General features: G+C 39.6%; 1 protein-coding gene across 1 annotated transcript in view; it reads right to left on the reverse strand.

The window, feature by feature from the left end:
* LOC132818198 (60 kDa lysophospholipase-like) overlaps window positions 1–19,142 on the reverse strand; it is a 108,742-nt gene that overhangs the window by 44,188 nt on the left and 45,412 nt on the right. Inside the window, exons 5-9 of the mRNA XM_060828975.1 lie at window positions 11,273–11,356; window positions 11,058–11,184; window positions 9,230–9,342; window positions 7,718–7,903; window positions 3,679–3,792 (exon numbers count right to left, since the gene is read on the reverse strand). Of these exons, the coding sequence (XP_060684958.1) occupies window positions 3,679–3,792; window positions 7,718–7,903; window positions 9,230–9,342; window positions 11,058–11,184; window positions 11,273–11,356 (624 nt within the window). The remainder of the gene's footprint in view (window positions 1–3,678; window positions 3,793–7,717; window positions 7,904–9,229; window positions 9,343–11,057; window positions 11,185–11,272; window positions 11,357–19,142) is intronic.

The raw sequence follows: 19,142 nt of genomic DNA on the forward strand, positions 1-19,142 counted from the left end.
TGAACCTTCACGCCTCATCCTTACATAGGCCGCCCTCTTCCCTTTCACAAGGGATTCCAATTCCCTATTAAACCACGGCTCCCTCACAAGACCCTTTACTCCCTGCCTGAGGAATACAGGTCAAATGCTGGCAAAAGGGTCTAGATTTATTTCGAAAATCTGGTTGATAGAAGGTTATTTTTCTGTGCTATACATCTCTATGTCTCTATCTTCAATTGCTATATCAATGATCTTCCCTCCATCATCAGGTCATAAGTGGCGGTGTTCACTAATGTTTGCACTAGTGCGACACTGTTCATGATTCCTCAGATACTCAGGCAGTCCATATCCAAATGCAGCAAGACCTGGACAATAGTAAAACTTAGGCTGATAAGTGGCAAGTAACATTTACACCATGCAGGTGCCAGGCAACATTCATCTTCAATAAGAGTGAATCAAATTTTCATAACCAACATACTGGGTTACTATTGCCTAGAAACTCAGCTGGACAAGTCACATAAATACTGTGGCTACAAGGCAGGTAATTCTTGTGTTATCAGTAATTGAGTAGCATGGTTTCAGTTTACTTGAGGGGTTCAAACAGGTTTACTGACAGTTTAAACTGCAATTTGTAGTGAGCAATAACAACCTTCTTCCAGCATTTTTCTTGCTGGACTGCATACGCCTTGTTCAAAGGCGAACGCACATTCTCCACAGCTTAGAAGGAAAAGGGCAACAGATACATGGGAATGCCACCACCTAGAAGTTCCTCTCTCAGCTGCTCATTATTCTGATTTGAAACTATATCCCCCATTCCTTCATTGTTGCTCGGTCAAAATCCCGGAACTCCGTCCCTAATGGCACTGTAGATGTAAATAATCCTCAGGACTGCAGCAATTCAAGAAGCCAACCCACCACTATATAATCTTTCAATTAGGCAAAGGCAAGAAATGCTGGCATAACCAGCAATGCCTACATCACTTGAATGAATAAAAAAAGTGCATCCTCTAGTGTTGAGGCATAAATATGTACAACCAGTACAAATAGGAACATAGAACATAAAAACAAAAGAATAAGATTGCGAGAGAAAGAAAGTTGTAGGAATAACAAATTTGTGAAGGAGATGTCAGAATGCTGTTATGTGAATATAACCTGTAAACTTTGGCCAACTGGTTATTAATGCAGCAAGCAATGACCATTATAGTCCTTTCATGGTAAAGTATAAATTATGTTTTGAACATGCGTAGGGAGTAATCACACAGCAGTCACTGTTGGCAAAACTTTCCACACCAATCCAGCAGGACATTACTACCATAGTGAGCATATGTTTGGATGGGCTGAAGGGCTAAAATTGTTGATGATATTTGACAGCTGCATGACCTTGAATGAGTCCTGTGAACATTCTTGTAGGTGTTGAAGACAGCTTATTTTCTGTATTTGGTTTTCTATACTTTGCTGTATGTTACCCTGAATAAAAGAGTTTCATTTCAAGTAGCTGGGACTTCACCTTGGACTGGGATTGCAAACAGCGCCAGGAAGGAACCTAAGCCTCCAGACCAGCTATCAATGGAGGGGTCCCTGAAGGGCAGGAAGACATGAGGTTTATTGCTCTTTTTTTCCCTTTCGTTGATGATCACTTCATAAATATTCAGATTAAAGCAAGTTCCTGTGTCAAGCCTTCTCTTAACTACTTTTAACCAAATCTGAAGAACCCCTTAGAAACACTCTGTGATCCAAGACAGCACAGCAAGAGGAAAGTTCTCAATCATGGATATTGATACCATGACCTGCTGTGCCTAGTCAAGCTGTGTTGGTTGGCAGAATTCACAGTTGTCACTGCAGTGGGGGTCAGTTGCCTAACAAATCAGCTGGGGCAAACTTTGTGCATAATTCCAGTTGTAACAAGAAAGACTAAATTGCAATGGCATTCTTATATGTCTAAAGTATTCATGCGAATGCTTTTATGGAGACTCTTTATATTTATTATTGCATAGAAGATTTACACCTTGATGGATTGTGGAAAATTGATTTATTTTGGGTTTTCTGGGCATTCCTGAAGCAGTGTCTTTAAAATAGATCATTGGAAATTCATTGTTGCCTATGGAGTTTTGTTTTAAATTTAGCTTTCTAGAAGTCACAAGGCTGGCAATAACAGTTTGCTTTGCTGTTGATCCTGATAGGTCTGATTTGAATAATCACTGGCTTGGACAGAGTGTTTTATTGGTTCAGTTGGAGAGCAATCTACTAAGAACAAGTTGACTTGGAGGAAAGCTTGCAATGAATGAACTGCCCAGCTGATTTGGCAACTTATGAAAACAAAACCCTCTAGCTTAGTTCAGGGTGAAACCTATTCATTTTTTTATATCTTGTTTTGTGTCTGCAATACTACAGATACCTCTGCAATGATTAGTGACTTGACCACATGTGCCAGAATATGGAAAAGATTTTGGAACATCTTATGCCTTCTAAAATAACTTATTGTGTTTTCTTTCTTCAGCAAGTCAATTTTTGAAGGGAAATCTGATATTTCCCTTCTGCTTTCCTGAATTTATCCTTCTATGTTACTAACTGTGTATGTTAATGAATTATTGTAACTTTATTGAATAAGTTTTGTCTAGATAACAACAATTGAGTTCATTACAAAACTTGGTTGATCTTTTGGTTTATAGCCTTATACAAATAATGTATTTAAATGGTCATCTGGAAACTAGAAAAAATATTTTCATTTAATATTGTGAGCCAAGGAATAGTGAGACTTACAGCAATAGTGCATTCCTCCAGCCTTGTTCATAACATAAAAGGGAAGGCTCATCCTGACGCACAAAACTGATGGCATTCTTTAATTCAAATTGGCAGGCTAATAATTAGAAAATGATGACAAGAAATGCATCAGCTTTCTTGGGCATTTATATATCAAAATGGATTTGGAAATTGCCAAGAAGTTTTTTTTTGCATATGGAAGGTTTATTACTAAATGATTTTCAAAGTATTGTCAAGATTAAGGCAATTTGATAAAAGGGACACGGAATCACTTTTTCCTCTTTATGTAAAAACAGTAGCTAAGCAGATGAGAAGGCCAAAAGAAAACTGGACATTTCTCATGTACCGAGTGTGCAGGGAATGTAAGCAATGTACCTGATTTTGTTTTGTCAAAAGGTAATGCAACTCACAGGTACCTTGCTTACTTTCACTAAGGGAGGGAGTGAATGTTTCGGTTCTTTTTGGAAAATTACTTGCCTAAGGGTCTCATATATAGTTCAATCTTTAATGCCTACATTCAAACTATGTTGCTTTACCCACTTAAATTCTATAAATATTTGGCCAGACTGCTTCCAAGTATTTAAAAGTTTCTCTCTGTAAGCATCTTGACTGAAGTACATCCTCATTCATTTGCTGTCCTGAAAGTCCTGAAACTTCCTCCCTAACTACACTGTGGTACACCTATCACATGGATGGTAGCAGTTCAAAAAAGGTGAATTACCCCCAGCTTTTCAAATGAAATTAGGAATGTGCAGCAAGTACTACATTTGCCCATTTTATTGCCACATCCAATGAATGAATAGCAAAAACAAATGATTTGCATAAAGAAAATGCCTTTCAGAGTATTTATAAAATCATGTTGTATCTAAAGTGTATTAAAAGAAAGAAAGCATTATGTGCACAGCACCGAACATTATTTAGTAACTGAAATAAAATTACCCTTTTCTTCTCCCCTATGGTCAGTTCAGTCTTGCCCAGCACATAGGACAATTTGGCCAATGCAGCTTCAGGCGTCATGTCATGTCCTGGAATGATGCCGAGGTCAGTAAGAGACTGAAATCAAAAATTCACAAGATATGAAACAAATTCAACTTGAAATACATTAAACTTATGTGATAAAATTATTTTGAAGAGAACAGAACATAGATATGCAATAATTACTTACAATTAATATTAGATTTAATACCCAGTGGCCCAAATCAGCAGGAATCTAAATTACTGATATTAAACTTTGGATGTTCACAGAATTGTTGAAGTGGAGGAGGAGTTCATTTGGTCCATTGAGTCTGGACCAGCTCTCTGAATAAGCATAATGAATTTGTGCCATTGTCTTGACTTTTCACCATAAGTCTGTATGTTGTTCCTATTCAAATTATCATCTAAACCCTCTAGCATGCATCAATAACACCTGCCTCCACACTTCTTGACAATATGTTTCAGACCTGAAATACTTGCTGTTTGAAAGAGCACTCACATGACGTTTGCTTAATTTTCAAAATACCTTAAATCTGTGTCTTTCCATTCTAGATCCTTTTTCTGAAAGGAAACAGTTTATCCCTATCCATGCTATTTAGCTGCCTCAGGAATTCCAAAGCTTCCAATTAGCTTTCTCCTCTCCAAGGAATATAGTTTCTACTTCTCCAATCTATATTCATTCATGTTTATTATCCTTGGAAGCATTCTCATAAACCTCTTCTGAGCTCTCTCCAATATGTTCACATCCTTCCTAAAGTCTGGTGCCCAGAACTCTACATAATATTCCCGCTGAGGTCTAACTAGTGTTGTTTTCAATTTTAGCATAACAATATTGCTCCTGTTCCTCAATGTCAGGGGTGATAACACCTAGGATAATATCTTACTAATCAGAATGCTGAGTTGTTCAGGTATTGGACTTAAGATCCAATGGACATATGTCTGTGTGGGTTTTGACACCATTCCTGCTAACAGATTTTTTTTTAAGTTTACCTCAGCTGGAGTATTACAAACAGTTGAAAGCAACGTACTATGGAAAGGTTGTGAATACATTTCAGAGAGTGAAAAAGAGGATTAAGAGCATAAAATGTGGGAACAAAAGTCGACCACTCAGCCTATCGAGTCTGTTCTGCCATTCAATGAGATCATGGCTGATCTGATAATTCTCAATTCCACTTTCCTGCCTTATCTCCATTACCCTTTGTTCATTTGCTGATTAAAACTCTTTCCATCTCAGCCTTGAAAATACTTAATGATCCAGTCTATACAGTCCTCTGCAGTTAAGAGTCCTGCAGATTCATTACATTCAGATCAGAAATTCCTACATATCTGTGTGCTAACTGAGATTATGCCCTCTGACACTGGATTCTCCCATAATGGGGATAAATAAACTTCTCCACACCTATCCTGTCAAGCCTGCTAAGAATCTTGTGTGTTTCAATAAGGTCACCTCGAATTCTTCTAAACACTAATGAGTACAGGCCCAAACTACTCAAACTGGCCTCATAAAAAGATCCCTCTCGACCCAAAATGAACCTAGTGAACCTTCAATGGATTGCCTCCAATGCAAGTATATCTTTCCTTGGATAAGAAATAATTGTCAAGTATCCTCGTGTAAACTAACTAGTGTCTTGTATAGTTTTAGCAAGACTTCCCTGTTTTTATACTCCATTCCCTTGGTCTTTCGTATTACCTAGTTAAAAATAATGACTGCGGATGCTGGAAACCAGATTCCGGAGTAGAGTGGTGCTGGAAAAGCACAGCAGTTCAGGCACATCCGAGGAGCAGGAAAATCATCGATTTTCCTGCTTCTCGGATGCTGCCTGAACTGCTGTGCTTTTTCAGCACCACTCTACTCCTTTCGTATTACCTGCTGAAATTGCATGCTAGTCTCTTGCTGATTTATGCATGAGGACTCCGACATCCCTGTGCTGCAGCTTTTTCCATTTGAGTAATATTCAGCTCCTCTATTCTTCTTGCCAAAGTGCATAACTTCACATTTTCCCACAGTCCATCTGCCAAGATTTTGCCCATTCACTTAACCTGTCTACATCCTTCTGCAGACTCTTTGTGTCATCCTCACCACTTTCCTTTCCTCCTATTTTTGTGTCATCTGCAAACTTAGCTACAGTACATTCATTTCCTTCATCCAAGTGTGGCATGGTGGCTCAATGGTCACAGGCCCTAATTCTTTATTCACTTACGCTTTGCACTGAGAGTAATCTGGAGATTACTTCTTTTGAGGTCCTGCTTGATAATTTTTGAAGAAGCTCCGTAGTTTCTGATTGCAGGACCATATCCCTTTTCCTATCAATGTCATTGGTACCAACATCAACCACTAACTCTTGCTGAGCATTCTCCCCCAGACATCCTTGGAATCAAAGAGGCAACATACATTACTGGGATCATGTCTATGCCCATTGGAACACTTTTCTGTACTGTGGACTACTGAATCTCCTATCAGAGCTGTTTATCTACTCTTCTTCCTTCCCTCCATAGGCTTTCCCCTTGCTGCACTTTTCAGAGGACCCCTCGCCAGAATGGATAATGGAAAACTGTTTCTTCAGCAGAACCTCAAGGGACACCTGCACTACCTGCCAGACTCTCTTGGCCTGGCCATCACTCATTCGTACTCTGTCTACAAGTTCTTCTCCTGTATCTCTCTGAAGTTGCTATGTAATTCTCTACCTCACAGATGCATCAGTGACTCCAGCTGTTGGCTTAAGCTCTGAAACTCAAGTTCAAGTTTTTATAGTTGGTGACACTTCCTACAATATACTTGTCTAAATCACGTGAAGTGTCCATGACTTCCCACATACCACAGGATTGGCATTCACTTGGCAGAGCTACCCTCCCATACCTTAGATTGATTTTTGTACAATTTACTAAAGATTTACATCTCTCATGATAGTTGTTCTCATTTCTAAAATTCATGTTTTTAAAACTTCCCGACTTTGCAATGTAATCCCCAAAGCATACGATCATAAACAAACACCTCCTCACTCATTTCACTGAACTCTCATCTCAGCAAGCTGAACATCTTGCAATAAATTTTACTTCGAGTACATGCTTCTGCCTGTGCACCAAATTTCCAATTTGAATCAAACTCAAAATATTCAGTCTGTCTCCGATCACTCCGATGTATCCACCCACACTGATTACAAATATCTCACATGTTCCACAGGACTACTGAACTTAACAGTACTCTATTACAGCCTGTGCAAAATTGTTTGGAGTTATAGGTTCAATTATGTGCCTGTGCATCTGTCATCAAATACAGGCAAAGTAGAAACATGAAAGCCTGGTCTACTTTAAGCTATCTCTGAAGTGGCTTGCTGACAGAGCTGCCCCTTACTGCCCATACCAACTGTTGACTCAGCACAGGCCCACCTTCCCAGGTTCCTGTGAACCGCAGCAGAGCACTTGTGGTACTGGCAGTTTGTCAATAACATACTAATGAGGCATGCTAATATCTATCACAGCGACTGTCCATTCTCAAAGTATAGTTAAATCATTCCAACTATTTCCATTAACCACCCAAATGCCTCACAAAAAAAAGAGATTCTTTGTAATTTATTTTTAAAATGTAACATCCCTGCTAAGTGCTGCAGTTGCACTATTTGGGTAGGTATGAAGGGAAGGCCAAGCTCAATGTTGTGTTAATCAAAGGGTTGGAGAACCAGTGCAGCATGAGCTAGCATGTCAAGAGTAAGGTAAAGTTGTCCAACTCCTATCTTGTACCTCACTCCATCAAACAGATCAACCCAAAGAATAGCTCATAGCATTCATTTAAATAATCAGGTTGCATAATTATCCATACTTGAATAAACTAAAAACTACTTTTAATTTGATCAATTTTGGGGTCAAGTAATGATATTCATCAGTTGATAGTGAAGATTATTTATTCTTATGCTCCCTAGCCACTGATATGAATAGATGAATAAATCTGAGCTAGAAATTCAATACGAGATTTTACTCATAATCATTAAGTAGATCAGTGACTCACCTTTCCTGTTGCATAAGATTGTTGAACTGAGCCTTGCAAACACTGACTACAGTTTATTATCAACATTCCACGATCAATGCCTTTCTTAAACTCGTCCAATAAATCTGGGCGATTATTTGGAGCATTCCCCATTCCATAAGTCTCTAACACAATTCCTTCCATCGGTGGTTGTAGAAATGCTTTTACCTGGATACAAATTGCAAATATGATAGAAAGATATCCAGCAATAACTTATATTTATAAAGCACCTTTAGCATAACAATAGAATATAATAAGGCACTTTACATGAGTGTAATTGAATGAAATTAGACACCATGCCTCTATTCTTCCTGCCAAAGTACATAACCCCACACTTTCCCATATTGTATTCCAACTGCCATATCTTTGTCCACGCTCCTGACCTGTTTAAGTCCTCCTGCAGCCTCCTTGCTTGCTCAACACTACCAGACCCTCCACCTACCTTTGTCTTATCTGCAAACTTAGCAACAATGCCTTCAGTTCCTTCATCCAGACTGTTCATGTATAATGTGAATAGTTGTGGTTCCAAGAGAGGCACCTGTGGAACTCCACTACTCACTGGCTGCCATCCTGAAAAACACACTTTTATCCCCATTCTCTGCCTTCTGCCAGTCACCCAATCCTTTATCCATGCTAGTATCTTTCCCCTCATACATGGGCTCTTATCATATTTAGCAGCCTCCAGTGCAACGCTTTGTCAAAGATCTCTGATATCTCCTTCAGAACCCTTGGGTGAAATCCATCTAGTTCGGGCAATAGATCGTGTACAAGCGTTCTCATTTGTGTAATTTGCTCATTACCTCCTCAAAAAATTCTATCAGATTTGTCAGGCATGACCTCCCTTTGATGAAGTCATCCTGATTCAGCCCTATTTTACCTTGCACTGCCAACTTTTCCATGATCTCACCCTAATAACGAACTCTAATATCTTACCAATAACAGAGGTCAGGCTAACTGGCTTATAATTCCCCATTTTCTGCCACCTTCTCTTCAACAAGGGTGTTACCTTAGCTACTTTCCAGTCCTCTGGGACCATCCCCATCTCCAGTGATTCCTGAAAGATCACCACAAATGCTTTACAATCTCCTCAGCTATCTCCTTCAAAACCCTGGGGTGTAGTCCATCTGGTTCGGGCAATTTATCTACCTTCAAACCTTTCAGCTTCCCAGCACCTTCTTAGTGATAGCCACGACACTCCCCTCTGCTCCTAACTCTCTTGAAGTTCTGGAATGCTGCTGGTGTTTTCCAATGTGAAGACTGATGCAAAGTATCTATTCGGTTCCTCTGCCATTTTTTTGCTTCCCATTTCTACTTCTCTGGCCTCATTTCCAGTAGTCCAATGCTCACTCTTTGGGCTGTCTTACCATTTTGTACTGGTCCATTGTTTAAAAAATACTAACGTATGTTACATATCCCCTTTATTAATGCTGATGTGCGGACTTAATTACATTTTAATCTTTACAAAATATAAACATGTTTGAAAAGGAAGGTTACCGTTACAGTCGTGATTCCTGGGAATAACCTTAACAATCCCACATTCTGATTCATATTGGTTTGTACCCTAAATTTCTTTGTCGTCTTTGTTCTCCAAACGGAGTCCCAGTGGACTATAAAGGAAATAAACATAAATTCATTGCAACACATTTGTTCATCTTTCCTCTGCCTAAACTGCTCTGGATTCATTTCCTATTGATGCTTCATTGCAAGCTGTTTTCTTGGCTATTCTTAATGAGGGTGGCTTTACAATGTCTTCTATTCCCAGGAAGGGGGCAAAGGAACTGGACCGTAATCTACCTCTGAGAACTGAAATCAAACCAGTGCTATTTTCACTACTCTTAACCGCAAGCTCATCAGTTAGCCAAATGAACTCAGACCTTTCACTATATCTGCAGTTAACCTAATTTAAATTAATTTCTATCTAGTACAAAGATATAACAGGTGGATACTTATAAGAAACTGGTATCTCTGGCACAGCTTGAAGGCTCACCTAACTCTTCACTGCTGTGTTTATATTGGTCATACCTGACATATGTACCAGCTGCCTACGTAGTAACCACCACACACAAGAGTTTCAAACAAATGACCATGTCTCAAAGTCTAAGCAAGAGGAATAATCTGCAGTTACATCAAGAGAGATTGTTCCAGTCCAGTCAGTCAAGGGAAATGTCCATATACAGTCCAGAGGTTTGGTCACACTTCCATCTGCTGGAGTGGTCATATTGAGATGATATGTTTCAGTACAGTCCCAAGACTGGGCCATAGTCACTATGAGGTTATTGGCAATGACCACAATGGCTGGCCATAACACAGCAAACATGACCATGGTGAATGTAAGGAAGGTGTCAGGGCTGAGATAGCAGAAGAAAGTTGGAGGTGATGTTCAACATGGTGGGTGTCCACATAGGGGGTGGGGGTCGGGTGGTGGTCAAGTAGAAATATGCTGCTGAGATAGTGTGAGGTAAAGGGGACCGGAAGACTCGGGGGTGGTACCTGGTGACCAGGTGAAACTTGGTGCTGACAGTGTTCACCATGTGCTGCATTCCCTGATATCACTTATTGTTCATCAGATGCTAACTGCAAATGGAAATCATCTGTGTACCGCCGAAAGTGAGCCAAAGTTTGATGGACAAAAGTCTGTTAGAGTGATATTAAATATTTAATTAATGGGAATTAGATCTAAAAGCTGATGAATGAGTAATCAGCCATAGTGCATTGAATAGTGTGACAGATCAGTAGTGCAGTGGATTATAGTCACGCTTTTAAAGGGCATTCATTGAACCTGACCATACACATGAGTTTGGTGAACATTTTCCAGTGCTGCAGCAAGATCCTTAGGATGACAATCCATGAATAGAATACCCTAGCTACTGAACGTCATTCCCAGGACATACTTATAGAGACTCTTGGCCCCCTTAAAATACATAGCACCTCTCCTTCTACACACCCCCATCAGTAATGCTCTGGCACTATTTAAAAATGTGGAATTCCGCTCTTTGGCCTGTTCTATTTGCTGAGGTTCACTTTTCAGTCAAGTCTTTCAAAGATCGTTGCATAAACTCCTGTTTGAAACAGACAGATTAACACTTAAGTGATCTAGCTTGGCTTTGCTTTGAAGTAACTAAACACAGACATGTGTCAATATTAATTTTTTCTCCAGTAATTTTCCAGTAATTCCACATTCATGATTTTAAGAGCCTCTGTTGAATTTCATCGTAATATTTTCATCGTCAAGAAGAACAACTCCTGTTAATTCCCCATTATGTCAAAGAAAGAAAGATGGTGCTCAAAATTGGAAAATTATTGAGGTACAGGTGTAACTTACCAGTAATGTCCAATTCAACTTCAACAAGTGGATGCATGTTAGGTGAAGCAAATGCAGTAAGAATCCTTGCATTAACCTTTTTCACCCGATTTCCTCTGAATAATTTGCCTTGAAAATACAGACCAACCTAAATAATTGATGAAAAATTCAGGAATGCAAGTCAAAGTTCATGAACAGAATCTGACATCTAAACTAACTGAAGGTTGCACACTCACCTCTGGTATTATATATGATCCGGCAAGCAACAATGCCCCAAGCAAATTATCAAAGGCATCATTTCTCATCTGATGGATGGGAATCTGGAAAAAAGCAGCAGCTGTGAAACCTGATTTAGTGAGGCTAAAAGTATGTAGGCAGAATACGGTACTAAATGTGTAGATTGGAAATTACTGGAGAAACCCAAAGGTGGTTGTGCATTCTTTTTGTTATACTGGAGAATTCACAGTCTCCTTCCATTCTCCTAATCCCTCAAAAACTGTATGGCCTTGCTAACTGGTGAATGACTAATATGTACAGAAGTAGACAGGACAAGCCTGCCAAACACCACTGAATAAGATCCTGGCGATTCCTGACTTCAGTTCCACTTTCTCATCCAATTTCCATCTCCCATTTCAGGGCCCTCTGGGTTGGATAATTCCACAGATTGAAATCCTAGGATTAAAAGATTCTCCTTATCTTGGTCCCAGAGGGGATTTCAGGGAGAGGTGGTGGCACAGTTGTAATGTTACTGGACTGATATGCTGGGAACACGGATTCAATTCCCATCATGGCAACAATTAAATTCAACACAAACTAAATCTGAAATATGAAGTTAGTTTCAGTAATGGTGCCTGCAATCAAAACCCGATCTCTTTTGAGACAGCATGTATGTTTGGACGTCAACTTCTTTAAGGCAGGAGAATTCCCACTGGTTTCAAGAGTGCAAGTGTCCATAACAAACTGGTCGGAAAAATCATGTTGACATGCTGACCCAGGAATAAACTCTGGTTATCCAATCAGTCAAGTGGCAATGGCTTAACATATCATTGGATTTATTAGTTTTACCACAGATCCTGGAATTAGAAAAAAAGTTTTTTGGTTACATGCAATGACATCAAAGAAGTATTTCATATGACCAAGACGCAACAGTAGTCAGCAAATCAAAAGGGAGGCTGAATCAAATTTGACAAGAGCTGAAGAGTGACCAACAGTGTGATACCATTTGCTGGTATAGTGTTGAAAAATCACCAGACCAGAAGTCACATACTTTTAACACTGACAGTATTTCACAATCATGGACAATTTATTAAATTACGTCAAAAGTTTTGTTATCCTAATTTTGTTTTAGGAAGATGTATTGGAAAAAATATATTCGAGACACTTAGGCACAATCAGGAATACAACTATGGCTCAGTCAGTAGTGTGGTTGCCAGAAGCCTCAAAAGGGATTGAACATTTCATGATTCATTGTGAATTAAGATTGTCAAATCTGGAAAACACTTCTGTCATCATTAAAGACAGATAGAGTTCACCAGATTTGCAAGAAGACACAAATACTGTGAACAAGCATGAGCAGTGTGATCCACTTGAGCTCATTCACTGATACGATCATTAACTGATGTTGTTCAGCCAGGAGAACAAGCAATGTCAATGATAGAGATACAGGTTGTTCTGCTGTAACATGCATTTCATTAACACAAAGTCACTTTAACTCAATTGATGAATTAGGGACACTGTTTCTAAACTACAAACTTTTAAAGCATACATTGGTTATAATGCAATTCCAGCCCCATTAATTTAAATGATGCTGCTATTAAGCGACTTTCTTATAACGCGGGGTTACACAAAAATGGAAATACCACATCATAGCAGAACCGACTGTACTGGTGGTGAGTAACCAGCATTTTTCCAGTCCTTACAATGAAACATATATTGCATCAGTGGCAAATACTACAAGATGCTACCAAAGTAATACCTGTAATTGTCTCAGTACACTTTTTTAAACAAGGATGTAAATTTGCAAATCTCCAGTTGTGGACTCACACTGAACTTAAGGGAGATTGAGGAATATTATGTTGAGTGCCTCTACAATTTCTACTCTCACTTCCGGCCGTATCTTATATGATCCTTGTGTCTTACTAATGTTAAGCACAGACAGACTATCCAATACCTCCTCCATATAATTTTTAATCCCTTCAAGTGATCCCTTGGTAATAAGCAATGACCTGCCCAGCTGGAAGTCATCACCAGAAGGCCCTCTTTTGGTACAGTGGTAACACCCTACCTTTGGACTGAGAGGTCTCACTTCAAGTCCTGCCTGCTCCAGAGGTGTGTAATAACATCTTGAACTAACTGATTGATTAAAAAAAGGTAAGCAAACTGTTGAGGGCTCTATTGTGGAGTTATGGACCAGACAAACCCCCTCAAAATATATTAAGAAGAGACCCTAACTTTTACTTATTTTAAAGGTAAGTGCCAGATGTTGTATCCCAGTTGCAATTTGATTAAAACAACCAGATTTCAACCAAAACACACTTTATTCATCCACTATAGTTAAAATGCAATAAAAGAAAAGAGAAACAGGAATAACTTAACTCTATTGGAAAACTTAACGAAGTAATAGATTATTAAACTACTAAACAATAACTGTTCCAATATAGTAACATCCCATAAATACACACTTGGCAAAGGCAAATTCAACAAAACAGATTGTCTCACAGGCATTTCTACAGTCCAGGAGGTAATCTAGAGAAAACTCAGAGGCAGGGAGAGATGTACTGCAGCTTCCAAACCCAGATTCAAGATCTCGGCAACTACTACTGAAAACTAAAACTAAAAACCTGGCTCTAGGGGAGCTTGATCCTCAGCCATTCAGGCTGAGTGTTTGTGGGTGGGGGGGGGGCACCGTATGTGAGAGTGTGAGAGTGTAGGGCAGTGTGTGTGGGGGGCACTGTGAGAGTGTGGGGCAGTGTGTATGTGGGGGGCATTGTATGAGAGTGTGCGTGTAGGGCAATGTCTGTGAGTGGGGCACTGTATGAGAGAGAGTGTGAGTGTAGGGCAGTGTGTGCAGGCTGATTCTATTGTTCCAACTTGAGAAAAAACTCGAAGGCTTCACAAGCTGTTAATAGGCTTTGAAGCAAACTGATCCGCACCTCTATCTCAGGGTTTATTAGCTGCCTTATTATAACTGAAAAAAAAATCCAGGTTTAGCATAGGCTATAGAGGGACCTTCCTAGTAAGGTGCAGGTCTATATTTGTGACTTACTGGGGTATGTGGATAATCCATGATTACATAATTCAGCCCTGGGTGCTGAGGGTGAAAATCATCCAGTACTAATGAGGTGAGTTTCTTGATAAGAAACATGGTCAACATCCCAAACCCCTCCAATACCTGAGAAAATATTGGTGCCGTTAGGGGTATCATAATGAAGGTGTGTGTTGTTACCCACTCCACATAGAATCTGAATTCCAGTGATAATAGGGATACATTTTCGTTAAGGCATACAAATGAGATGCAAGGTCGTTCATAAAATTAGTGATGACTAATACATTTAATCATAGCACAGGGAAAAAACATTTTTTAGGCACTCTTACATAAGCGCACCCCCATTCCTTACCCTTGTAGTAATTTGGATAGGATATTGCAGATTTATTGGAGGAAGTCCATAAACAAGTAGCAGGTGGGCATAGGTAATAACTAAAAAAGATATTATGTCCTGTAAATACTTTAGTACTATTCCATACCTCCATATTAGGATTTGGAAGGATAAAAGGGGTTATGGAATTTCTTACTGAAGTAAGGGCACAACAAATTACTTCATCCCCTCCAAAAATTTTATTATGGGTTTCTAGAAACATTCCCCCTTTGTCTCTTTTACTACCTGATGTATCTGAAAGGGGATAAGGCTTATCAGGGATGCCCATAGTACGAATGTAATCAAACTGGCACACAACAATTTTAAATGGTAAAGACCATTTAGACTTGTTCTTTAAATGAATTGTCAATTTTTTTTATGCAGTTGATCACTGCAAAAGTCTTTCTTGGCAACATTCAGTCTTTTGGCACACAAGGACACCTTCCTGGCAAGTTGGTACACATTCTCTGTTTGCTCAGGATCGTACAGGTAAACTGTCCCTTCTTGTGCACCAATGCTGGCAATGGCAAGTCTACACAGCAGGTCAAGTTCGATCTTTATCATCTTCCCCCTTGCAAGGTTGGAGACCGCAAAGTGTCCATTGTAATAAAGTATAAACTATTTCCTCCTTGTATATAAGTATATACAATATACATATATTCAATTAAAATAGGCAGCAGCAAAAAAGTAACACAAACTAATCTGGTAGAGGTCACCCATACTCTGGTCTGAGTATTGTGGATATACCTTATTTGAGGCCATAATTGGTGCTCTTCAGCAGGCTAGAAGCCCTAAGAGCAATTTTGAAACATTGGGAACATTGGGATTTCAGCCAGGCTTGACTGACGCTGGATTTAGAATTTGGGAGTCAGAGGCATGTGCCTGTTTGGGAGATCTGTTCGATGGGGAGGTCACAATGTCCTTTGAACAGTTGTGTCAAAAGTTTGGGTTGCCTAACAAGGGCCTTTTTGATATTTTCAAGTATAAGATTGTACACAAAAAATGACCACGTTGATGACTAATTCATACAAATCAGATATGGAAAGGAGAGTGATGGGTGCACCCTCGGTCAGTACTCTCTACCACTTGCTAGGTAATAACGCATCGAAGGACATGGAACAGTTATATAAAACCTGGAATCAAGAGTTAGGGAACCTCCTTAGAGATGTGGGAGGATACCTGGGAAAATACTAGGAAAATCTCTATCTGTAATAGAACTCAGGCTATTCAATTGAAGATACTTCATAGGGCTCATATGGCACCAGAGCAGCTTACAAAGTTCAAGGCAAGAGCATCCCCAATGTGCCCTAAAATAGACATTGGTACTCTCACACATAAGATTCGTAGATATTGGGACAGTGTAGCGAATGCCTAGGCGAAGATTTTGGGAACAGAGATTGGACCCAATGTCTCTCCTTTTGGCGTCCCAAATTTTCCTTCTCTCGATGCATACGGGAAGAAATTATTTACTATCCTTTCCTTTTGTGAGGAAAAATATTTTAGTAAGTTGGGTATCGGAAAGCCCTCCTGGAACTTTCAAATTGGCAAAGGATTGTTATGGAATATATTCCCCTGGATTTCCTTACGAATGTGGTGCACCAAAAAATGGAATTATTTTATAGAATATGGCAGCCCTTTTTGAACAACACCGATGCAGATGAATCTGCCATACTGTTTATGGCCTTTGTTTTGCCGTGAGGATGATGTTTGTTGGTTCGGGGGCCCCTGGGAGGAAGAATCCCGTATAAATACGGGTTTTGCTGTGACTTGATATAATTTTATTTTGAATGTGTATTTATTTATTGCCTTTTTTTATTGTCAATAATGTACAACACTGTTTTTTTTATACATAGAGTTTTCTTTTTTACATCTTATTTTGGGTTTTGGTAGTTTGTAGAATAGACTAGTAGTTAGTTTTCTTATTTTAATATTGGTGCTGTTGTTATATTGTAAAGTGGACACACTATTTTGCATTAATTTTGTAATTTTGTTAAAAAAAACTCAATTTTTTTTTCTTCAATAAAAATATTTACAAAAAAAAAGCTGAATGGTTTGACCAGCTGCAACACTTCTGGAATAACCACTTTACATCTGCTTATAAAAAAGTTAGGGTTTGGGCTACCTTTTTAAAAACATTTTGAGGGGTCTGGCCTAGTCCAAAAGAAAAGGATAGTAAATAATTTCTTCCCGTATGCATCGAGAGAAGGAAAATTTAGAAAGCCCAAAAGGAGAGACATTGGGTCCAATCTCTGTTCCCAAATTCTTCGCCAAGGCATTCGCTACACTGTCCCAATATCTATGAATCTTATGGTATCTCCACAGGCGTTCTTATCAAATAGTTCACCTCATTCAATTTCCTTTCAATTTCATAAGACTAACTACACTTTGCTTTTAAAGGTTCACCTACCACTGGTAGTAATGCTAACACTTTATCTCCACTATTGAATTTTTGATTTCTTGTCCTGGTTCATTATATGCTGTGATACTTTTTAATGTAGTCTAGCCAACACACCTAGTCTACTTAATCTTTCCCTAAAATTTGTCACATAGTCCAAATGTGCAACCATTGAACTCTCACCAATTTCTCCTTAATTAATTTCAGTGGTCCTCTCTCCTCATTCCTGAAAACTGATTCAAATGGACTGAATTTGATTGATTAATAGTTGCAATCCTAATTACAAAACATTATGAATGGAATTCCTTTATCCTAAAATCTGGATAGTCAACTACAAGTCCTCAACATGGTCTTTAAAGTTTGATCCCACCGTTCTAATGTTCCCTGTGATTCTGAAGGGACGAAGTGGATTGTAATTGTTTTGTTCCTATGATACCCATTACTTCCTAGAATAATTTTGATGTAAAATTTGACCCTTGATCTGTTATATGTGAATGGTCCATATCTAGAAGTGAGTAACTCTTCTGCAATCCTTTTACATAGTGCAATCCTACTACATAGTGAGATGGCCTCTCGAAATTGTTGGGGAGAATCTGCTATCGGGGTACCTACATTGGGGCTAGGGAGGGGAGCACCATTATTGAAGCAGACACTGTCAGATACCAGCTAAAACACAGCCATGTAAAGTAAACCCAGCCACTGCAGGACTGTCTGCCTGGGGCCACATTCCTGGGGGATTAGAACATGTCCGTCAGTTTCAGATCATCCTGTTACACTCTCATTGTTAATAAAGGAAACCGGTAACTATCGGATAGTGTAAATCGCACCGATACTACACTTGATTGATAAAGTACTTGCTAATGCCTCCGCTGACGTCAAACTCATTCGGGTCCTATGTTAAATGATAATATCTGTATATTCAACTATGGAGAACTATTGTGAACGCCCAGACAGCCAGACGCATGGCAACGAGGAAACCCTCCCAAACAATAAACTTTTAATTTACAAGATCGGAAACTGCCGAACCCAGGATGTCTACCCATTGTTCAGCACAGCAGGAGCTGGACAGGTATCTCGGGGCAGCCAATAGAGACACTAATCCATTCACAGACAGGTGAACCGACCAATGAAAGAGCCGAACGAGGGGAACCTGACCGGGAACTCAAGGAAGCGCGAAGTATAACTGCACCAGATCCAAAGGGAAAGACAGAACGCCTTCTCCAACGAATTTGCATGCTTTTGAATTCGTTATACAGTTTGCCAGTCTTGATTCTGTAATAAACGGTGTTTTTGCTCCAAACTCTAGCCGGTTTGATCTCTCCTTCCAACGAACACGTGGAGACGAGACCATACGGTTTTCCGTCCTAACAGATGGTGAGCCTGACCGTGGGAAGGGAAAGAGACGACCGCAAGTTGGCCACGTTGGCGGACCAGAGGGCAGACAAACTTTCGGCCGAACTTTTAAAAGGTGAGGAAGCGCCTGTTAAAGCAAAGACTTCCAGTAGGTAAATTTTTTCAGTTAGTCAGTCTTTGTCTCCTCCCTGATCCTCACCAACACAAACAGTATTTTTAAATCAGTTTGGCAGCAACGTTGCAGAGTCCATACTGGTAAGCTATTTTCTCACTTCTTCACTAATACCTGCCTGTTTTCGCGGTACTGAAGTGACTAATTGATCCATGGCTAGCCTTAAGTTAATGCGCAGTTTTTGAGTTGAGTTAATACGTGAATTTTGGATCCTGGACGAGGTTTTTGAGTTAAGTTAATGCGTGGATTTCGGATCCTGGACGCCGGTTTTTGAGTTGAGTTTTACGCGTGGATTTCGGATCCTGGACGCGGGTTTTTGAGTAAAGTTTATGCATGGATTTCGGATCCTGGACGCAGCTTTCTGAGTTAAGGTAAAATCGTGGCTTACGGAGCCTGGACGCTTTCTGAAATTAATTAATACAGCGCTGACCGCACTTGACTGATTGGATCCTTTCTTTTTAATAAGCACTTTAGCTCTGACAACTATCGATAGACACACTCGCTGCTAGCATCCTAAGGGGACAGAGGGCGGATCTCATCTCCTGGATAGG

This window comes from Hemiscyllium ocellatum, chromosome 8, assembly GCF_020745735.1.
Source record: "Hemiscyllium ocellatum isolate sHemOce1 chromosome 8, sHemOce1.pat.X.cur, whole genome shotgun sequence".
NCBI classification, from domain to species: Eukaryota; Metazoa; Chordata; class Chondrichthyes; order Orectolobiformes; family Hemiscylliidae; genus Hemiscyllium; species Hemiscyllium ocellatum.